The 25,134-nt window shown below is 37.8% G+C and overlaps 1 protein-coding gene across 2 annotated transcripts in view; it reads left to right on the top strand.

Moving 5' to 3' along the window:
- Positions 1-25,134, top strand: part of LOC149839445 (6-phosphofructo-2-kinase/fructose-2,6-bisphosphatase-like) — a 200,072-nt gene that overhangs the window by 110,415 nt on the left and 64,523 nt on the right. For both annotated transcript variants that reach the window (XR_016431325.1, XM_090002555.1), the window contains exon 15: positions 8,843-8,890. Coding sequence is in view for 1 of the 2 variants with exons in the window: in XM_090002555.1 (XP_089858681.1) it covers positions 8,843-8,890 (48 nt within the window). In the remaining variant the exon portion in view is untranslated. The remainder of the gene's footprint in view (positions 1-8,842; positions 8,891-25,134) is intronic.

Raw genomic sequence — 25,134 nt, 5'->3', positions numbered from 1 at the left:
TAACACCTCTAGAAATTGAAGTCTATCATCCTTGGTTGAACTCAGATCTCTTTTCTAGTATTGATGATGTTTGTTCTTCTGAACGTAATCAAAGAGATGAGGGAAACGTACCTACTGCTGCACAAAGAACTCAGGAAAATGTGATTTCTGAACCACTGTCGGCTCCCGAAAGGTATAAAGGCATTGTTTACTCTAGACATGAGAAGGAGATTGTAACGACCCCAACTCATCCCCTCGAAAATGCGGAATTTTTTTTTTTGAAAATATTCCCAGAGACCTGGGGCCTTTACAGTTCCACTCACCGCTGGATAACCACACACCACGATAGAGCTTACACTTATCTTCCAAACCAACATCAAATCATTATTCATTTATTGAAAAACTGATAAACATGTCTAGAGACACTTGCATAATGAATTACTGAAAGTGCAACATCAATTAATAGAACAAAAAAGGAAAACAAAAGTAAAGCCATGATGTCCCTCTAAGATGTATCCAGCAAGTGCGTAACACCCGTGACTTGCCCAGACACCAGTCGCTTCAATGAGTTTCTGCTCCTGTGAAAAACCATAAAAAGGAGGGGTCAGAAATCCAAAGGATTCTGCGTACAGATCCCTCTAATGAAAATAAATGAGCATAAAGAACACAAGTACAATTTTATGCAATTCTCCTTGAGGAAAAACAATTATTACATCTACTCAATCCAACTTAAGCATCCATGCAACATCATTTAAGTATGCATAAACTTTCATCAATAACAGGTATTCACTTCGAGTAAGCAGGGTATTCTACATACCTTAAAGAGTAACCATCACCCATCAACAACATATATCAGGGAAAAGAAACAGACCATGCCTGATCTAATGCATAGCAAAATTATGCACGATATATGTGTAATGTATGAACACCTTATTTTCTTTTATTTAAGTTCATGTTTCCATATGCACGCCCTATTAAATGCATACAATTTTAAGTTCCTCTTTTTAATTCCATCGCCCGCGGATACACCAAACGGGTAAAATCCCCGAGGTGAAGTTAGGTTCCCAGGGTAGCTTAGCACACAATTTATATTTTATTACTGGGTTCCAACTTAGCTCTCGACCGAATCACCTTCGGAACATTAGACCTCCACATCTAATGTCGGGGACACAAGGGACACCCCACGCCCACAAGTGCCACTTCCTTGGTACCATAACCTCACAGCTGTGACTAACACACCACTCTCGGGTAAAGTGGTGGATTCTCCCTAAAACCGTGGCCAGGAGAAGAACCTCAATATCGGGTTCAGGGGCAACAACGCATACGGAGTTTTTGTATCCTCACAGTCTCCCCAAGACCGGATAGCTAAGATTCTCATACTCCAGATGAGATATCTCACAATGTATATTACACTGTTCTTGTTTCATTATATTTTTATTAAAGTCGATTCTTTAAGTTTACAACCCCATATGCAAAAGTAAAGTGAAAACCCGCATCCTCCCTTGCGGGAACCCTTACGGGACTCCAGCCCGTGAGGACAACGGGAACAGTGTAGTAGTGTGCCCTACCAACTTGTGTGGTTTGACTGATGCTATTAAACATATCATTTTTACATTCTCACTACGTGTACTACCTCCATCACATATGGGTATCCACCAATACATATCTCCTGTGAGTATGTGCACGCGAATAAACCCCGCAATTTCGCATACTTATGTTAAATGAGACATCAATAGTCTAGTAGAAACATGACTATACATTTTACACGCATACTCATAACACTACTCATTCCCATCAAAATGTACATCTATTAAAAACTCATACTCCTCCTGTCAAACCAACAATATATCACTGAAGAAGAAAAGCAGGAATCATATATTATTTTATTATTTTATTATTTTTTATTTTTTTAATAAACAAATCCAGCCCAGCCGACCTTGTCGGCTGGGTCTGACAGCATATGCACAGGCCCGGTCTGGGCCTGTGTATGCTGTCAAGACCTAAACAACATAAAGAAAATCCCCTTTATGAAATTCTGTATATATATTATTTCTTTTTAATCCTGCGAAAACCAGCCGACCCTATCGACCGGGCCCAACAGAATACACACAGACCCAGTTTGGGCATGTGTGTGCTGCGAGTAAACATCTTACATGTTTAACAACTATTTATGTATATATTTTCCTGTAACATCTGTACCACAAGCCAGCAAAATCAAGTCATTCATCACATGGAATAGACTACAGATTTCTCTCTAATTTAACTGTACCATGAAGACATTATTTCGATAATATTCAATCATATGTAAGAAAAATAAAGAAAGCAAGAGTGTGAATGGATAACATGATTTCAAGCCCATCTCAAGCGAAACTCCATCCTGAAAGAACATGAACTGTACTATCAGCCTAGTGTGATCTCAGCCCACGACAACAAGGTAAAAATAAGCAGGCCAATATACACAGTTGAAGTCTTAAACAAAGCACAAGCTGCATTGTGAAAAGGCAATCCAACATAGGTTCATAAACACCCATTACTTGGTGGAACAACTCAGCGTGAACCCGACACGGATGTGTCCCTAATCATATGTAGAGTTCTCCCCCTACTTCCATTTAGACTATTCCAGAATATGCAAGAAGCTACACAGGGTTTTATCCATGGGTCCTAACATAAAAGGAATCCCACTACCGATACCCAGCCCATAGCCCTTAAGAAAGTTTCTTAACGTAAGCCCACAATTCCAGATTTTTCCTTTACAGACAAACAAAAATTATCACTATTGAAAAACATGCACAGGCTGATCAAATTTATGAAACATACAAAAAAAAGAAATGACTAACGTCACATTCGAGTCAAAGATGTCAATGCACTTATCAATGCCAAGCAAGAACATCAGAATACTGAACCTAAAACCCCTTGTTTTTTTTTTCTTTGTTTTTTTTTTTTTTCTTTGCTTTACCTGAGATCCCAGGCCAACACCCAGCCGATTGACTGAGTCGGTTGGGCCTGCCCTGGCCTTGCCACAACCAGCACCTGTACCCAACCAACCGGGTCGGTTGGGTCCCTGCCAAAACTAACACCACGCCCAGCCGACTGCGTCGGCTGGGCCTGTCGCCTACCACCATCAACTAAAGTGATGACCCCAAATCCCCTTTATTTTTATTTTTCAGGGTTTCCATCCTAAGGAAAAACACAAAATCGAACCAGGGTTTCGATTTCTCATCCATTTCCATGAGAGGGGACCCGTACCTCTTACGGTGATTTTCCGGTGGCCGGAGACGGCTGTCGCAGAGGGGTGCCGACTGGTGATGCTCCTTCCAACCGCCGTGAAGGGAGATGCTCGAGGGGCCCTTGACGCCTGTGGTTGGCCGGTGATGGGCTCCTTCCTCCGGCGTGCGCACACACAGCGAGAGAGAGAGAGAGAGAGAGAGAGAGAGAGAGAGAGAGAGAGAGAGAGAGAGAGAGAGAGAGAGAGAGAGAGAGAGAGAGATCTTTGGGGAAACAAAAAGCGAGAGGGGGAAACCCACCCGAGAGCCCCCCCTGCTTTTGAAAGGGATAGCCCGACAAGGTCGGGGCCGAACCTCCCGCCGGCGGCTGCGCCTCAAGGCCTCCTCCCCCATGCGATACCGTTAGGGTTCTCTCTCAGAACCCTAACCTCTGAGTCCCTCTTTTGCTCCAGACTTATCGGGCAACCCTTATCGGGTTGCCCCTTCTACTTTTTTTTTTTTTTTTTTTTCAGATTTTATCGGGCAACCGTTATCGGGTTGCCCCTTACACTTATAAGCCCTGTTACACAAGGCTCGGCTCGGGTCCGGACCCGAGACCCGTAAGCCAACCCCAATGATATGGATCCACAGTTGGATCCAAATGGATCCAACTGGGGATCCCCAGATTAACCTTATAAAAAAAAAATTATTTTATTATTTTTATTTCCTTTTTGGTTGACACTATTTATAACTGCTTGCCCCTTTATGGGTCCTAGATCCGAAATGTGGATCTAGGCCCAAATTGCTTATTTTATTTTTTTGAAATATTTTGTAAGAAACAAAAAATTTAGTAGCAACATTTTTCGGTTTTTACAGAGATACCTCTCAGCTCTAATCAAGAGCAGAATTCTCTTTCTGTTTCCATTCAATCACTTGTTCACATAAGGTCTACTTGATCTCGACGTCCAATTGATAGGTGGGTTAGTTATGAGAACTTCACGATGGATTTTCAACTCTTCTTAGCCTCTTTGGGCAAGGGAGATCAACTCACAACATTTTATTAAGCAATAAATTCTAAGCGATGGATTGAAGCCATAAACGAAGAAATGGAGGCTCTTCATGAATGTGGCACTTGGGATGTTGTTCCCAGACCACACAATCGAAATGTGGTTGGGTCAAAGTGGGTGTATAAGCTAAAGTATAAGCCAGATGACACTATCGAGTGATACAAAGCTAGTCTGGTTGCCAAAGGCTTCACACAGGAGCAAGGACAAGACTATGATGAGACCTTTAGTCCAGTCGTAAAAATGGGCACTATCCTCATCATACTACCATTGGCTGTTGAGCATCAATGGACTCTCTGCCAACTGGATGTGAAAAATGCGTTTCTATATAAAACTCTGAAGGAGGAAGTATACTGTAACGCCCCAAAATTTTAACCCAAATTTAAGAGGATTTTTTTTAACAGCGGAAACAAGTAATAATATGGGGTTAAACATTCTGGAACATTACCGTGGAGATAAAACCCAAAACATTCGTTTTATTTCAATATCAATGAAAATTAACATTAGAGTTTTAAATGATATGAACAGTTAAAAATTACAATAAACCCAAGCGATCCCTGGAACAATAAATCCAAAAATCTCGATCCGATGCCTCATCCTGCAGCCGCTCATAAACCATATTCTTTACCTGAAAAATAGTAAATTGATTGGATTCTACCCTATTTACCTCTTCGATGTCCAGGATCCAAATGTGGATCCAACCATCACCAGTGCTACTTCAGATCCCTCTAAAATGTTATAGGTCTGATATAGAAATTCTTCTTATTAAGAATCTGATTTACACTTCGTTGATCCGCTTCATTCATCCTGGATCCGATATCAAATTTGATCCTGATAATGAGGATCTAATACCAGAGATCCAATCCATTTGACCGAAATCCATTATTAAATATCAAATTTAGTGATCCAACATCTAAGATCCAAATGTAATATCGAAAATCCAAACATGATATTATGAATCTGATATTGAAGATCCAAACCAAATATTCGATATCCAATTGCGAATAAACAATTAAAACAGTAAAATACCTTTGTACCAGCTCAAGGACATAAATTTTAGGTTTATTTATCAGATAAAATTCACGGGTATTACATATACATAGAGCAGCCCACTGGGTATGCAGAAGGGAATTCTAAAGAATATGTGTGCATGTTAAAGAGAGCTATATATGGTCTGAAGCAGGCATCTTGATTTTGGTTTGATATTTTTTCACTTGAAATTGAAAAATATGGATTTAGTCGGTCTCTTCTTAACCATTCTCTTTTCATATTCAAATGCAAAGATATGGTTACCTTGTTATTGATATTTGTTGATGACATTATCATTACAGGTAACTCTAACGAACATATTGAATAAGTTAAAGAACTTCTGAACTATAGATTCAAGATGAAGGATCTTGGTAAACTGCGATACTTTCTTGGAGTAGAAGTTGACAGGACTCCTGAAGGCATGACACTTACTCGACATAAGTATACCGTTGATGTTCCTAGCAAGGCCGGTATGACATATTGCAAGCCTCTAAGCACACCCATTGTACTTCATCAGAAACTCAGTTCCCAAGATGGAGATTTGTATGAGGACCCTACATGATATCGCAGGATAGTAGGAATGCTTCAATATCTTACCTTCACTCGGCTTGACATTGTCTATTCCGTCAATCAGGTATCTCAGCTCATGCATGAACCACATATTGAGCATATGGAAGCGGTTAAACACATTCTTCGATATTTGAAGGAAACTATTGGAGATGGTTTTCTGTACAGAAAAAGTATGCATTACCATCACATGTATGAACTTCTTACTTACACAGATGCAGATTGGGCAAGAGATCCAGATGAGCGTAGGTCAGTCTCAGGATATTGTGTTTTCATTGGCTTAAATCTTGTCTCTTGGAGCAATAGAAAACAAAAGGCCATAGCCAGGTCAAGCACAAAAGCTAAATATAGATCAATGGCAACTGCTATAGCCGAAGTAACATGGATCAAACACCTGCTGACAGAAGTAGGAGAATCGATTTCTAAAAGCGTTCTCTTGTGTGACAATCAAAGTGCTATCAACATGTCATTCAATCCTATCTACCACAGTCGTGCTAAGCATATTGAAATTAACCAACATTTTGTAAGACAAAAGGTCGAAGAAAAAGAAATTGAACCAGAATACGTTCAGACTGTTAATCAAGTTGCTGGCTTGTTTACAAAAGGACTTATCAAGGATAGATTTTTGATGTTAAAGGGCAAGTTGTTCATGGTTCAAAACCATGTAGAACTTGAGGGAGGGTGAAACGACGTCGTCATTCACGACTGGGTCTGGATCCTGACCCAATACATTTTTATTTAAACACATGCTCATTAATGGCATGTTGTAATTTTAATATTTTATGTAATGAGTATTTTCGTACCCTAATTTCTGTACATGTGTATACTTAATGAAATGCAAGAACCGCAGGCCCTATTTGGGTTTTCCTCTACAGCCATCAGAGCCTCTCTCCTCCCTCATCGTTTTTCGACACTCATATCGTGATAAAAGTATGTATTGTATTGTTATTTCTCATAGTAACTATATGTATTGTACCGTATCATACAATACGGTACGATACTTACAATATTGAGTTGGAAAACACTCTTTTGTTTGTATACAAACCTAAGTATGTTCACTTTTTGAAATGAAAAAAGAACGAAATAAACATCGCTTCTGTCTTAATAATCATCCATTAAGAATGCTATTTACCAAGAAAACTCTCTTTCTATCCCTATTTCCCTCAGTCACAATGTAATCTCTTTTTTATTCACATATTAGCATGTACATTCTAATCCATCCATTGCATTTTTCTTCATGACAAAGTTATTTCTTCAGTTGGTTTTTCTTAGCAATGATTGATATTTCCCTTCAGCAGTTTGGTGGAACCTAATATCATCTCACCTCACTTTTTGCACTTTCATATTGTTCCTAAAAATTTAAAAACAGATCGGCTTTTCTTTTTCACAATATTGATATAGATTGCACTCCTCCAACCTGACCAACCCCTTATAGAAACAAGTCTATCCACATAATTGGGATAATTATTTTGTGACAACACAATTTATTTATTTTTTATATGTAATAATCATAGAATATGACCTTACTAACCTAACTAAAACAACATATACTTAAGAAAAAGCCTAATCTAGAGTTTTTTGGAGCCCTCTTCTTTTGCAAATTAGATATAAATCAACTTCTTTTCAATCATAATTCATGGAAATATTCCATTTAATTGGGAGCATGACAGAGTATGATCCAGCACCTGATTTGTTAGATTGTGAATTGACAACTGGAATTTGACCGAATGAATAGTCTGGAGACTGAAAAGGATAAATGTTGGCATGGTTATTTGATTAGCGGTGAGAACATTAGAAGTAATGAATCAAACACTGAGTGGTTGAAGGCAGTTTAGTGGTTAGGAGGCCTACATGTTTCTTTGGCGTTTAAGCACACTTTTCCATCAATATTTGATCACCTATAATTGAAGGTGAAAATTTGAGTATTGCTACTTGGCATGTTGAATGGTTGGCTAGTATCTTGATTTAGTGATCTTGGATACTGTGATAAGAAGGGTTGATATTTGTTCATCATGGTGTTGTTAAAAAGAATTTCTTTACTTGGCTACTAAAAGGATAATCGATGCAAGGGAGTAAAGATAGAAGATTTAATCTGGTTCTTGGAGATTGGGAACTGTGATGAATTGAGGGGTGAAGATGTACATTCTAGAGGGATTTACAATTCCTCTCTTGTAAAGAAGATGGTCTACTTTCCTTCTAGGATAAGTTTGGCAAACACAAAAATCAGGTCTTTTGTGAGTGCAAAATAAGAAAATAAAAAACAAATAGTGGTTTGCATGTAACCTTTGATTTTCAAAAGATTAAATGGATAGAAAACATAAACTTCAGACTTCATGTAGGAGTTGAAATTTTAATTACTTATGAAGAAGTGCTGGAACCAGAGCTTCCCATCTTTTTTCTCTCTTTGTACGTTTTTGTCTACACTTACACATCTATCTCTTCCTCTCCTTCTTCCACCTTTCTCTTTACCTGCCTTTCCTCACCTTTTCTCTCTTCATTATACATTTAAAAAGAAAAATTCCAATTTTCTATAAACATTGTGCCTTCACACTTCAAGCATTTAAAAAGTGAGTTCGTAAATTTTTAAGTTGGACACTCAAACTCACACGAAGAATAAGTTTATGTTCTTTATCTCTTCCTTTCTCAAAATGTTTTCAAGCCATGAGATCATGATCTCAGGACACCTTTGCAAATGGAGCTCGTACAACTATAGTCCACCTTCAGAGCTCCTCCTATTAGTCTCATTGCCGTCTCTCTCCTACTCTCTGACACTTCATGGTTGTGGAGGTCAAATTGGAAAAGATACTCTTATTCAATGCTATGAAGAAAACGAAAAAAGAAGAATAAAAAATTCATGCCATGTATACTAGTATGTTGCTACTTCAGCATAATCATCTATTATTTAGTTGCAGAACATTTGACATTAAATTTAAATTTCGTCCTCTCATTCTAATTGCACATTCCTTGATATGGTTCTTGATTTTTTCTTTGGTGAATCAGGTGAATAATATAAGTGGCTATCTTCCTGGCAGGATTGTCTTCTTTTTGGTATGTTCTCAACTTTTTCTTGGTTTGCTTGTCATGAAGCATATTATCTGAAAGCTTACAAATGGCTAAATTCCAGACAATTGCATAACCTTGTGTGGCCATATTACTTTGTCAAGTATTCTGAGATTTAAAACTAGAAGCCTTACTCATGTTATAGGAGTGGTTTTTGATGCATAAATATGCTTAGTTTTATTCAGGCTCACGGTATGACTTACTTTTGGTCTTCATCATTAAGGACGTCTTCATCATTAAGGACGTTCAATGGTTGCATTTGCATTTGCTATGAGCACATAATCTATTTAGTATGCACTTGCTTTTGAGTATGAGTACTAGAGAATAATTTGCTTTTAAGTTGGTCTTATAAAAGTTTCTGATGCTAAATAAGATCTTTTACAAGGCATAGAATACGACTTAGGAGTGTAAATAATGGTAATGGTCTTCAAATGAATTGCTTTTGAGTATAAGAAATTGAAATCTACTAACATTATGGAATTCTATGTGAAGGACCCTATAGATTTGAAAGAGAAACTAGTATTAGGACAATGCCTCAACTTTGAGTTTTATGTAATGCTTACATGTCCCAGAACTACTAAGGCTTTAGTGCTGTTCTGTTCTTATTATAGGTACCTGATCATAACTATAATGGGATCTTCTTGGAGTTTAGCCAAGTTAAATTAGAAAGTAAAACTTTTATGGCAGAACACAATCCACTTGCTATAGCTAGCTATCGACAGAGAATTGTATCTGAAGATAACTGGTTTGTGGCATCATAAAATCATTTCGACTAAAGTTTACTAATCACTATGAGCTTACAAGGGTTGAATGATATCCAATAGGGGTTATCCTCCAGCTTGCCCATAAAAAAGAAAAAGCTATGAAGTGCATAAATGGTGCAGATATGCGAAGTACAGTTTTGGTGTCAAGTGGAGTGGTCTGTATAGATGCATTTCTAATGGTTGATCTATTATCTGTATAGATGATTTTGTCGGTAATTTAGGTCCAAACCATCTATTTTCGTTTTCTTTGAAATATTCAAATTTCAGATATCTTGATTCAAGCATGTTTTATTGCAAACAAGCCTTGACCAAGGCATTCATATGGTCTAATATATTTGAAAGTGATAGAAGATGGTGGAAGTTGGTTTTTATGAAGCTGTGGATGTACCTATTATTTTCCTCATCCATCTGCACATTGCAGATAACATTCCCCTTTCTGGTTCAACTGGTAAAGGGTAGACATGGCAAGCTTGGATGGTTTTCAAGTTATTTTCTCTAGCCTTAGGATAAAGAAGAAAAAATACAACTTTATATTATTCAACTTGGATAAGTTCTCTAGGGTCAGCAACTTCTATCATTTCTGGGTAGAGGTGGGTATTCTGTGAAAATCTCTATAAAAAGAGATTTTGTGTATAAACACAATACTAGAAACACAAAGGCATAAAAGGAGAACTCTCACAAGTGCACAAATGCATGGATACAAATGCACAAACGTAAAAAAATATCAACTTCAATATCTTGGGTCCCAAAAGGGGGCTTTACAAAAGTGTAAGTTACAAGGGGGTAACACCCCATATTTGGGATCTATCATTCAAAAGTATGGAGAAATTGATGGAGATGTAAATCATAGGATAAAGGTTGGGTGGATGAAGTGGAAGAGTGCAACTGGAGTGTTGTGCGATCGTAGAATGCCATTGCGGTTGAAGGGAAAGTTTTATAGGACGACTATTAGGCCCGCTTTACTATATAGTACGGAATGTTGGGCTGCCAAGATACATCATATTCAAAAAATGAGTGTAGCTGAGATGCGTATGCTGAGATGGATGTGTGGAAATACAATAAAAGATAAGATTCAGAACGAGGAGATACGTAAGAAGGTAGGCGTTGCACCCATTGAAAATAAGATGAGAGAGAATCGTTTACGGTGGTTTGGACATATTCGACGAAGGCCTAATGATGCTCCAGTTAGAAGGATGGAGAAATGGAAAAATATATTAGTTAAAAGAGGTCGGGGTAGGCCTAGGAAGACATGGATGAAGGTGATAAGAAAGGATATGAATGCTTTGAACCTCACCGAGGACATGGCATTGGATAGAAATGAATGGAGGAGAAAGATTCATGTGGAAGACCCATAATGATTTTCTTTGTTGGTTCATATCGTCGACCCCAATTGTTTTGGGATGAAGGCGTAGTTGTTGTTGTTGTTGTTGTTGGAGAGAGGGAATGAGGGAGTGTTGGGCTCCCAACGACTCTAAATAGAGCTGTTGGAAGTCCAATTGCTTTCTCTACTTTATGCTTTTTGACTTTGGTCAAAAAAGCATAAAGCCAAATAAGTCCAAAAATAAACTAAAAAAAAAGAAACCTAACCTTGTTAAATAAACTAACCTAATCCTAACTAAACTTAAAAGTAAACTAAAACTATGAGATTACATATTAAATTATGTTATATTATTTAACACCCCCCTCAAAGTTTGCCAAGAAGGAAGTTAAATCTTGGAGAGCACAACGCTTTGGTGAAGAAGTCTGCTAGTTGGTATTCTGATGTAACATATAGAAGGACTATGGTTCTTCTTAAGTATTCTTCACGAACATAGTGGCAGTCCATCTCAACGTGCTTCGTGCGCTCATGAAATGTGTGATTTTTGGCAATGTAAATTGCACTTTTATTATCACAACATAGTTTTGTGGGCCCTTGAACTTGAATATTCATATCTTCTAGCTAGTTGCGAATCCAAACAATCTCCATGGTAGTAGATGCCATGACTCTATATTCGGCTTCTGTGGATGAAAGTGAGACTTTATGTTGTTTCTTGCATCACTAAGAAATTAAAGATTCTCCTAAAAAATGCAAAAACCAGTGGTGGAGTGACGGTTATTTGGGTCACCTTCCCAATCAGAGTCAGTATAAGCAATTAAATTCAATTCAGAAGAAAAAGATAGAAATACCCCATTGTTTACTGTACCTTTTATGTATTTGATGATGCGGAGAATGACGCTCATATGAACTGTAGTAGGTGCATGTTGAAACTGACTAGCAATATGTACTGTATGAGAAATATCAGGCCTCGTAATGATGAGATACGTTAAAGATCCAACTAGTTGCCGGTAAGGTGTGAGATCTTTTAGGAGAATCCTATCATCAATCTTCATCTTTGAACCTACTATTTCAGGAGTTTCACAGACCTTGTCATCTGTGATTCCTGATCTGTCAAGAATCTCACAAGCAAGTTTAGTTTGAGACAAAAAATAGCCTCTGTGAAAATATGCAACCTCAATTCCCAAAAAATATGTCAGAAATCCTAAGTCTGACATTTCAAATCTTGAAGTCAGGATAGATTTAATACTCTTGATTCCTTTGACATCATCACCTGTTATTAACATATCATCAACATATAACAGTAATATAACAATCACTGCATCGGATTTCTTAACAAACAATGCAGTGTGAGTATAACATGAAGTAAAACCATTTTCAGTCATTACATTGTTAAATCTATCGTGCCAAGCCTTGGGAGCTTGTTTCAAGACATAAAGAGCTTTACGAAGACGAAAAACTTTATTTTTAGGAATTTTCATACCAGGTGGAGCATCCATGAAGACTTCTTCATTAAGATCACCATTTAGAAAGATATTTTTGACATTCATTTAGTAAATATTTCATTTTCTAATGGAAGCAATGGTGATGAAACATCTGACAGTAACCATACGAGCTACTGGAGCAAATGTCTCTTCATAGTCAATCCCGTATTCTTGACTATACCCTTTAGCTACAAGACGAGCTTTATACCTCTCAAGAGATCCATCATTTTTGGTTTTGACTTTGAACACTCATCAACATCCTATAGTTTTCTTTCCACTGGGAAGCGTTTGAAATTCCCAATTGTTGGCTTTCCTAAGCGCTTTGAGTTCATTTTCCATAGCTTCTCTCCATTCAATACATCGTTTGACATCTTCAAAAATTTTCGGTTCAAAATATGAGTGAATGACACTTAAGCAAGCCCGATATTTAGGAGAGAAAGAATCAAAAGATGCGAATCTAGAGGGAGTTCTTCTAGTTCTCTCGGTTCTTCTAAGGTTTGAATGATGTGGGGGGATAGATTCGCTAGGTTCACTATATTGCTCAATAGCACTTCTAAAGGTGCGTCTATCTCTATGAGTATAGGTGATAGGGTCTCTAGTTATATTTTCTTCTTGAGAGATAGTAGGGTTAGAGTTATTGTTGATTTCAACCACTTCATTATCACTGTTATATGTTGATTCATCATCACTAGAGATATCATCATCTTTAGATAAAAGATCAAAGAGAAAGGAATAGTCAGCATTTTCTAAATGAGATTCATTCTTTTCAAAACCACTATCATTTTCCAAAAATGTTACATTCCTTGAGACATATAACTTATCATTTTTAGTATCATAACATCGAAACCCTTTTTGGGTTTCAGAGTAGCTAAGAAAAGCACAAGGAATGGATTTAGGTGAGAGTTTATCATTCTTATCTGTAAGGATAAAGCACTTGCAACCAAAAACTCTCAATCTATTATAATCGGGTTATTTTTCATATAGAGTTTCGAAAGGAGAGATTTTATCTAAATTTTTGGATGGAAGACGATTAATAAGATAAACTGAAGCAAGAGTCACTTCGGCCCAATTTTTTTTTGGAATACTTTGGGAAATAAGAAGGGTTCTGGTGGTTTCAATGATATGCCTATGCTTCCTTTCGGCTAACCCATTTTGTTGTGGGGTCTTAGGACACGATCTTTGATGGACAATACCATAGTCTTCAAGATATTTCTTAAATTCATTGGAAAGATATTCGCCTCTGGAATCGGTCCTAAAAATCTTTAAATTACTATTAAATTGATTCTTAATTATCATATGATATGATTTATAAGGAAATATATCAAACAATATCGAGAAAAATCATCCACAAAAATCACATAATAGGCAAAGCCTCCCTTGGATATGACGGGTGTCGGTCCCCAAACATCCGAATGAACAATTTCAAAAGGTTTTGTGGTAAACATAGATCTTTGTTCAAAAGACATACTTCTCATTTTTCCGAGATTTTTAATAAAATGCAAATAGGATAACTTGGTGATGTTGGGATGACCAAGTCTTTTGTGCCAAACATTTATGTCTTTATATTGGGCCACATTACAAAAAAGGGTTTTTGAGATTTGGAGAGAATCCACATAGTACAAGTCTCCCTTCCTAGAGCCTTCCCCAATCAACTTTCTGGACCGGTAATCCTGTATTAAACACTTATTAGATGAAAATTGAATATCACATCCAAGGTCCGAGAGTTGAGAGACGGAAAGTAAGTTCAAATTCAATTTAGATATAAATCTAATTTTGGGAATAAAGAAATTTTGAGTTTCAAAGTTTTCAATCCCCTTAATTTTAAGAGAAGTGCCATCCGCGGTTGAAACAAAAGATGGTGACAAACTTTTAGAATATTCGGAAAGAGAAGAGATGTTTGGAGATATATGAAAAGATGCACCCGAATCTAAAAGCCAAGAAGTTTTACCTGGAGGAGGAGTGGATACGGCGGCACCAGAAATAGCTCCCTTAAGAAGAGGTTGAAGAGCTTCTATAATTTGATTTAGAGAGAGAGAGCTCCACTTGTAGATTCCTCCCATAAGAACATTAGGAATCCTCACCTAATGCTGGGACATCAATGCAAATCCTCAACCATTGACGTCACTTTCTTGGTATACCAATAACTATAGTTGAGTCAACGACACCACCCCTAGACAAAGTGGCTGAATCTTCTTAAAACTGTGGCCGAGAGGTAAAAATTTCATGTTCACAATGAACATTCAAAATACCAAATATGAATACACATTAAACCTAACACGTACCTATGCAATTACAATGCTTCCAAAATACACCATTCATAATCAATTTCATGCATAATCAACCAAACATGCATATAATCACAGTCATGCAAACATCAAATAAATTTCATATTCATGCGTATGATATGCACAATTGCAAACTGATCAAATCATGATTAGGTTTATGTATCATCTAAAAAAGAATACATATATCATTCTTAAACATGTACATGACCAATTTCATGTACTCAAATCACCTGTGCAGAACTTTTACTTCTGTTGGTCCGATAATCAAGCCAATAGCTAGGGCTGATCCATGTACATAATCACATGGGTCGGCCAGGCTGAAAATATACAAGCAAACAACATGTTGGCTAGACCACAATCAAACATGTACTGGCCCTACTGGCTGATCCGTGTACATGTTCATGAACATGTATATGGGTCCGCCAGACTTATACCCCGTGGGCAGCATGCTGACTAATCCACGTGCATGATCGTATTCATGTACATAGGTTGGCCAGACCTGTGTACTCGCATGGACAACACACTGGCTGATCCATGTACATGATTAAAATCATGTACATGGGTCGGCTAGACCAAAAAGAGTCGTGTGTACAACATGTACAACAGGGTAACATGACCAATTTGAATCAAGATAAAATACTCATATGCATAAACATATAACTTGACAGATCTGAACCAAATTAGTATGAGCATATACTCAGCAGATCTGAATCAAATCAATGAGTGTATACTCGGCAGATTTGAACCAAATCAATATGAATATGTATTCGGCAGATCTAAACCAAATCAGTATGAGTATATATTTGGCAGATCTGAACCAAATCAGCATGTACATGTACTCACAGATCTGAACCAAATCAGTATGTATCTATACTCGACAGATCTAAACCAAAACTATATTTACATGTACTCGGCAGATCTGTTATCGTCGCGAAATTTTTCCCGTCTTCCCTCTCTTGCGGAAGAGAAAGAGGGAAACGCTTTCGCGCTTCAAACTTGACCGGATTTTGGAAATTGTTTTGAAATACTCACCTCCGTTTTGAAAATTGCGGGAAAATCCATGGGATGGGGCTCGACCTGTCGGTACGAGGTTCGACCGTTCCTGCCGCCTTTAACAGGGGTAATCGAACCAAGGACCAAAACTATGCTTGACTTAGTTAAATCATCAAAATCGTGTTCTATCCTAAATGCACAGAGAATTCAGGCATGTGCTATGAGATTTTGGAAAATGTAAGTTGGAAAACATGATGTATGCTTGGAAAACCTTTGGAGTTGAAAAATATTTCTCAGGAAAAAGGTGAAAGTCAATTTCTCAGGAAACTCAGATGAAAAAGGGGTTTTGAAATCACGAGAAAGCTCATAAAGATGTGGGAAAATCATGAATAGTTGAAAATCCTGGGAAAATAGAAGTGATTCTTGAGAAAAGGTGAACATTTGAAAAAGGAAACACTTCTCAAGAAAACTTGGACTTTGAGAATTTTCTTAGGAAAATGATGGAAAATTTATAGGAAAACTCATTGGAGAAGAAAATTCAAAACTTGGGAAATTGAAATCCTGAGAATTTTACCCTTGAAATACTTGGAAATCGATTTTGATCTTGGAGAAAGATTGGAAAACTCCTTTTGAAAATCTTGAAAAAAATAACCTTTTCCATAGAAAACTGTGGAAAAACTTGACTTGGGAAAACCAATTTTGAAAAATCTTCAGAGTTTCTTGAGAAATCGATTTTCTTGAAATGAAATTTTCTTAAGAAAATCATGAGAAAATCAATGATTTCATGATGCAAATGACATGAGTGTATGAATGCATTTTGGAAGATTTTCTAAGAAATTTGTTGGAAAATGTGTATTAAGTCAAAATAAATCCTTCACATATTTTGACTGTGGCCATGAATATGTTCAGGGTTTAGTTGATTTAATGCACAATACTTTGAAAATATTGAAAATATGATGTGCATTTTTAAGATAGCCTAAGAGTGTAGGCTCAATGTGACTAGTAGAAAGATGATGGATCTGGGTCTCGTCCATATTCCGACTAGGGCCGTAAATATGGATTCCACCGAGTTCATCAACTCCCTAAGAGTTGGTGCACGTGCCATTCGTGAACATCCATAGTGCTTTTGAAATAAAAAATGCATGAATCATATAAGCAGGATATTGCATAAATTTAAACTATATGATATGCATCCTAGTCTAAGCAGAAAATTAAAATCTAATTCCAAAATTTACATTATTACATCACTAAGTAAATGAAATAAATGGAAATTCGCAGACTTCAGCTCCTTCTTTTGAATGTCCCTGCCAAACTTGAAATGGGGTTAGCTCAAATATGTGGGTTTTTCCAAGATTTTCCAATAATATTGTGAAATTATTGGACTTAATTGGATATAAACCCTATTTTCATGCTTCCTTGATATTTGAAATAATGTAAATGCAAGAAATTCGGTGGAAAATAGTTTGAAATTCGAAATGGTGGTCAAAATGATCAAAATACCCCTAATTATAAAGTTATATTTTTAAAATCAGGTTTTTTTGAAGGAAAACTTGGTAAAATTGAGATTTTGAAATTCAAATTGAATCAAATGATGATGAAATGCAATATGAGGCATAATGACATGCTGCTAAACATATTAAGACTGTAAAATCAGAATTTGACATTTTGCAATTTATCCAAAATGACGAATTTCGCTTGGATTCGGGTCCCGCGGGGCCCTGTTTTGATATTATGGGTAAATCAAGCCTCAAATGGATTCCAAATTACATCAAATTCGGTATGAAGCATCTACTTACTCTGATAAACAGCCTAGAATGCTAAAAATCACGAAATGATATGATTTAAATGCTAAAATTTGAAGAAAATCCTAAAATGGTGGATTTTGCCTATGAATCCGACCCAAATGCCCTGCTTAACATGATAATGCAAGATTTACACCATGAAAACTTCTGATATTTTGCAGACTGTTAAAGGACCCGAAATGGAACATTTTTTATTTTTACAGCCTCGGGATTTGAGCCATGGTGAGTTCAGTAACAGGGATTTAGTTCTGACAGAGGTAAAAATCACCCTAATCTGATATAAAATGCTAAAAAATAGAAAACAACCCTGAAAATTTCTGATATTTAACAGAGCTACTCACGACACCTACATGAACAACTTTCATGTTCATGACTTCGGCAGTTGATTAACAGAAACACGGATAAAAATATAAATTTTCATTCCTAAATTGATAGAACAGACAAATGTGACCAAACAGAGGACTGACAAGAAAAATTCGAAACAGGTATCACGACTGTTCTAAAAATCACAAGCTTTCAGATGCAAACAGAGGACATCTCGGACATAACATTCACTTTTTACAGTTTTGGATTTGGAGCAATACCCAAAGAGAACCCATCGACCTAAGTTGATCCAAAGTCTTAGAGGCCCAAATCAGGCTCTGACACGTGTCCCGAACTCTCGGATTTTTGTCAGACATTAAAAAAATTCAGAAAAATCTGATAAAATCAGGTTAAAAACTAGACATCCTTCCGAGTTCAGAACATCTTTTGGATCGAAAATCGGATCTCCCATGAGGGAGATCTCGATTTTACAAGTCGGAAAAGACATTTTAAAATTCATCCCGGGTAATAAAACCCGACTCACCTTTTTGAACGTTTACCGCAGTAAACGAATTCAAATGCTTCTGAATTTTTGGCACAATTTTAGGGACACCTAAGGGCGCATTACATGATTTTTTTGGGATTTTTAATAAAAAATAAATGCATGAAATGACGTGTGGACTGACTGACAAAAACAGAGAACTACTGAAAATGAGCAGAATTGAAATAAATGCTAAATTAATCCTAATTAATTCATGAAACATGCTAAATAAACGAAATAAAATGCAAATTAAATCTAGCTAAATGCATGAATGCTAAAAATCATCAAGGAAGCATAATCATGTATTTTTATATATGTCGTTTTATGAGAATAACTCAATCCATCTCTCGGATGAGCTCTTTCTTCAAACGACTCCCGAATCGAATTATGAAATCAACTCAAGAGGAAATGAGGTGCACCTTGCTTCGTTAGGCAGCGTTGAAGCTCTTGAAAGGGACGGCTGTCACGAGCTTCGTTCGTCCTTCGCTCTGGGCTTCGAATGATTCACCAAGATCGATCTACTTCACCTTCTCCACTGGGCCAAAGGGGGCGTGAATTCCAAAGTTCAAAATCGGGTTCTCAAGAAGGCTAGGTCGAATTTCCAAGTCCAAAAGGAAGCTCTCAAAAAATGGTCTCCCCATGCTGGGCGTGGAGCCTTGTTTTTATAGATTTTCTGAAAAATTTTGAATTTCAAACAGGCTCAATCTGAGCCCTCCATGTGGCGCCATCTCAGGGGGTGCTATTTTGATTTTTTTTTTGAGAAAATAAAATAGGAAATTTGTGGGTGAGACACCTCAGCAGGATTTGAAATTTTTTAAAATTTGGGTGCTTGATTTTCTCTGCAGGAAGCTCCCAGATGGCGCCACCTCAGAGGGTGCTCTCTTGGAGTTTGAAATTCAAAATCGCCTTTTGTAGGGAGTCCTCAGGTGGCGCCACCTCATGGTGGGCTACTTTTATTAAAAATAAAATAAAAATAAAATTTGAAGCCAAGTGGGACTCTGGATTGACGCCACCTCAAAAGGAGATTTGAGGCGTAAAGCTGAAAACAATAGGAGCATGCCATGTGGCGCCATCTCTGGAGGTGCTTGACATGTGTCAGAAGGACAGGAGTGGAGGAAGCATACTGTGCCACCTCAGAGGAATTCAAATTCTACTTTTCTGCAGGAAAGGAGAGGCTGACATGTGGCGCCCCCTCCAAGTTGCTCCACACTACCATGTGGCAGGAGAACAGGAATGGAGGAAGCAGAATGCGCCACCTCAAAGGGGGGGTTTTCTACTTTTTCTGATGCAGGGAGGTCTGGACATGTGGCAGACAAGTGTCAGCTGTCTGGAGGAGTTCTCTCAAATGGCGCCACCTCAGAGGAGAATTTGAATATCAAATGGAGGTTGACCCTGGAGGAATGAAGGATGGACATGTGGCATTTCCTCAGAGTGGCTCCTACAACGCCATGTGGCAGAAGGGAAAAGCAAGGAACATGTGGCGCCCTCATATTCAAAGTAGAAAAAGGTAGAACTCCAGGATTTTCGCCACCTTGTCTGAAAATTTTTGAATGGTTGCTTTTCTGAAGAAAGCCAGGAGTGACATGTCCTCTACTTTTTCTGAAGGAAGCTGGAGATGACATGTGTCATCTACTTTTCTGAGAAAAGTAGAAGGAAGACATGTGTCATCTGCTTTTTCTGAGAAGAGCAGAGGATGACACATGGCATTTGCTTTTTCTGAGAAAATGAGAGATTGACATGTGTCCTCTGCAGGAGACACATTCCAAATGGCGCCACCTCAGAGGAGACAAGCCTACTTTTTCTGGACAGGACAACACATGACACTTGGCATCTTAGGGTGATCTATGGAATGACACATGGCGCCGTCTGAAGATGGTGGACACTGACACATGGCATGGAATGACATGTTGCGGCTTCTTAAGGTAGCCCCACACTGACACTTGGCAGATGAATGGGAGGAGAGAGAAAGGACAAGTGGCGCCCATTCAGGGGACAAGGCTCCTATATTTTTGGGTTTTTCAAAATTCAAAATTTTCAAAAGAAAAGCCTATGTGACACCACCTCAATGTGGGTCCCATATTGCTTCTTTATTGAACTAAGAACAAGACAGTAAAACCTCTTTTTGGAATTTTCATAAAATCTGGACTAATTGGTAAAACAGAATTTTTTGGAAAGAGTTGGCCCCTGTAGGGCGATTTTGTAAAAAAAGATAGTTGAAATAGCTGACAAAAAGGCAAAATCTGAGTTGAATTGTATTGAAAATTATCCAGATTGTTTTCTTGAGAAACTATTTTGAAATTCAGAGCCCTAGGGGTACAATGGGAAGAATTGATAACTTTGAAGACCCAGGGTTTTGAAATCAATTTTGAAAATAGTTGAAATTCAAATCTGGATTGATAATTTTGAAATCGAGAGTTCTGGACCTCGAAATGACATGCTGTGCAGTGCAGTGATATGAAATGCTCATGCGATGTTATGCAAAGACATGTCCTACAAAGTTGTCACTCTGAATTTGGATTTGAAAATTCTGACTTTTGGTTAAGCATGAGATTTGGAGGATTTGTAATTTGAAGATGTCTTTGAGTCTAAATAGAGAGGTTTTGAGACTCGAGAATGGAATTTAGGACTTTCTGCAAGGTTCAATCTTGGAAAATGACCATTTTGCCCTTCATTGCTTCTAAAGAACTGAAATATGATGATTGATAGATATATTAGGAAGGTGAGTGAAAATTTGGGGTGTTTACAAGATCTGAACCAAAACTACATATACATGTACTCGGCAGATCTGAATAAAAATATATTCAGTTGCATGCATACAAAACTCGACAAATCTGAGTAAAAATATATTCAGCTGCATGCATATGAAACGCGGCAAATCTGAATCAAGAATATATTTTCATATGCATGTGTATGCAACTCGTTAAGTTTGAAAGAGTAAAACATATTCATATGCATATTTTCAGATGCATGTGTATACAACTCGTTAAGTCTGAAACAGTGAAACATATTCAGATGTATGAGTATACTGAAAAAGGTGAATAGTGTTTCGGGTCTGGATCCTGTACTAGATCCGAATTCCATTCATGTATAAGTCTGTTTTTTATTTGTATGTTTTTTTATTTGTATCCGGGTTCGGATAATACACCAGACCCGACCCGACCCACTGTGTACACTTAAGTGTATTATTATAGGCATTAGGTCACGATTTCTGTTATGAAGAAATCGTGAGCCGCAACCCCCTTCTCGTAATCCTTTCTTCGTCTCTCTCTCTCTCTCTCTCTCTCTCGTTTTCTCAATGCAGGTACCAAGGTGGAATTCTAAGATGGTATCAAAGCTGAGATCTGTCTAAGGGCCGGAAAAGGTTCTCGTCAGGTGCAACACGTCTTCATCAGCGAGCCACCTTCATCTCCTTCAGCCGAACCCATCAACAGCTCCTTCAGCGAGCCCTCTTCATCTCCTTCAGCCGAACCCATCAACAGCTCCTTCAGCAAGTCCTCTCCATCTCCTTCAGCCAAACCCATCAACAGCCAATCTGAAGCCCTCATCCCTTCTAAACAGGTTCTGACATCCAATCGAAATTTTAAAGTTTTTTTACCCCTTATCTACTCTTCTTCTTTTCTCTTCTTCTTCTCTCATTCTTCTTCTCTTTCCTGAATTATTCTGTGCACCCATACCTCAAGTGGGTCTGTTTCACTCTTGGATCTGAGGCTCACGTGAATTCTGTTCACGCGAACCCAAACCGTAAAAGGAGTGGTTGTGTTTCACGTGAATCGCTGAAATTGACTCACGTGAAACACCAGACCAATCACGATCCCTGTTTCTTTTATTGATATTGCCTGTTTGACATTTCGTTATTGCTTGTCTGTTCGATCTTCTTGGGTCCACCCTTCTCCTCGTACTTGCACATTCAAATATATGTTTACTGTATAGTTTCCTTCCTGATTCTTATTTATGCAAATATATTTAATGTGTGAAGGTGTTTTTCACATATCGTTGAATAGCAGTTTTGACAAGTTGAACCTGAGTTCCTGCATCCTTTGATTCTGTCAATTTACGACCCTCTGTTCCAAAAAAAAAAGAGGGTTAGAATTTTTGTGGATACTTCTGTTGATTCTAATTCTTAATGGATTCTTATCACTCTCAATCAAACCTTTCTTCAAGTTTTCTTAACCAGCTTGTTTATGAAAAGTTAAACATCTCAAATTTCTTGATTTGGAAGAGACAAATTATTCCTTTCATAAGGAGTCAAGGCCTCTTAGGTCACCTGGATGGAACCACTTCAGTCCCACCAGAATTTATCCCGAGAGAAGAAAAAGATGACCAAGGGGCGAGTTCAATCGTGTATGTCAAAAATGTTGAATTCCTCAATTGGGAAAGGAAAGATCAATTAGTTGTTGCATACATCACATCAACTCTGTCTCAAGAGATTCTCGTTGCCATTTCTGACAACTGTACATCGCTACAACTCTGGGAACGACTGATTCAGACGTATTCGCAGGTTTCTCAAGCAAGAGTGATTTTTCTAAAAAGGGAATTTCAGTTGCTAAGAAAAGATTCTATGACCATCATGGAATATTTGAACAAGATAAAGATTATCACAGACCAACTTGCAGTTATAGGGTGTGCCGTTAGTGATAATGACATGGTGCAACAAACTCTGAGTGGATTGGGATCTGACTACAATATGATAGTTACATCACTACTGCGCCTTCTTGTTCTTCTCACCTTCGATGAGTTACGAGCCAAATTGATCCAGTATGAAATGACTCTGAAGGGATTCTCTGAAGAAACTCATAATCATCCAAATACTCAAGAAGTTTTAACCACAGGAGTGACTTATGGTAGAGGACGGGGACGAGGAAGACAAGGGCGAAGTGGACACGGAGGGTGTGGTTTGCTTCCCACTCCAAACATGCCAGCTCATGCGCAGGGACCAAGATCTATTCCTACTTGCTTCTTTTGTAACAAGAAGAGACATATCAAGGCGAATTGTTGGCATAATCCAGAGAATAAAGGAAAGGGTCCGCAGACAGAAACCAAAAGAAAGTTCACAAATACCAGAGACAATGAAGAGATTAAAGATTTGTTGATATCTGCCTTGTCAGAGTTAAAATTGACATAAACCAAACATGATGTTGATCGACAAGTCAAACATGCTGTTGAACCATCAACTGGGCTCTTAATACATGAATATATATATCCATACCAAAGAAATCAGTATACTCATGCTAAACTGGGCCAACAGAAAACAAAACTAACCCATGAAGCCAACAACACCCCGTCCAAATGGCTTTCACAAAGAATCTTTGTGATAGATCTCATGCGTGTAGTTTCCTCTTTTAAATCGACGCTAACCAGAAAAAGAATTAACTCTGATGCTTTGAAGTGCAAACCAATAACTAGGTGAAATCAAGGATTGTAAATGCATGCTTCTACTCGTAGAATAGTATGCAGTTATTGGAAGTTTGGTTACATGAATCCTTTCAAAGCACTCTAGAAGAACAAGGTAAGTGTAGAAGGACAAAGTAAGTGGGAAAGGAATAAAAAGGCTGAACAGCAGGAGCACTCATATATGGATCCCCTGGTAAGGCAAAAAGCAGTAAACCCAGTTACTGAATAACTGCGATATCATAAAAAGGATGAAGAAAAGTAACTAGTTAAAACGGTTTATTTTCACAGGACTTTTGAGAATAGGTGGTTTTTAGTTTAAGTTCTTTTATATTAGAGGTGTTTTGAATTTTTGTTTTCATAAGGACTTAGTTGTAATTTTTCCTTTTTGCCTCTCTCTATTTAATATAGAAAGAAGTCCTAATCCAAAAGTAACAAAATTAGTTTCTGTGCACGAGAGGGGATAGCTTGAACTAACACAACACGAAACAAAACTCGACACAGCAGGGGAAGAAGGTCGTGGCTCCGTCGGTTACGGGGAGCCCCTCTCGTGCGAGGCGGCTACAGGGAGGAAAGGGAAACACTCGGGCAGGGTTTTAAAACCCTACCGGGTTATGGATCCGGGTCGGGTCCGATCCGGGTCCAAGAGTTCCCTTTTTTTTTTTTCGTTACTTACCTGCTACGGGGGAGGCGCGGCCCGGGTCCGAGACCCGGTATCCTTTCACTATCAGGGCCAATGGATCCTTTGCCGATTTGGGTCCGTGAATTGGATCCATGACTTACTCTAAATGTGGATCCACAGGTTGGATCCAACTGTGGATCCCTGCACTAACTTTTATATTTATTATTTCTTTTTATATATATATGATATTAACTATATATATATATATATATATATATATATATATATATATATATATATATATATATATATGCCCCCTTATGGGTCCTGGATCTGAAATACGGATCCTAGGCCCATTTTCACATTTCATATTATTTTATAAAGGAAAATACAAAAAAAAAATCGGTTATTACAGTGTTCTTGTATTTGACCCATAAATGGTCTCTGTTTATATATAGCTTTGTGTGTTTGTAAAGCCAGTAAGAGGCATTCTATTATTTTTTTGTATTTGATTACATGGTATCAGAGTTTGAGGTGATATTGAAGTAAAGTAGCTTTCTTTCCAAGGTGCGTGAAGGAGGAACGTGCGTTCGTGATCTTCATCACTTCGAAAAAGTTCGTCATCCATAAATTTTCTCTCTTCTCTCTCTATCTCTTACTCTTTCTTCTCTTATAACAATGGCCAAAAAGGTTGTTATGGTTGTTCCTGTCAAATTTGATGGGAGAAACTATAAC

The sequence above is a fragment of the Nuphar pumila genome, chromosome 4, assembly GCF_984573655.1.
Source record: "Nuphar pumila chromosome 4, dmNupPumi1.hap1.1, whole genome shotgun sequence".
Taxonomy (NCBI): Eukaryota; Viridiplantae; Streptophyta; class Magnoliopsida; order Nymphaeales; family Nymphaeaceae; genus Nuphar; species Nuphar pumila.
This window is presented reverse-complemented; position numbering and strand designations above follow the sequence as displayed.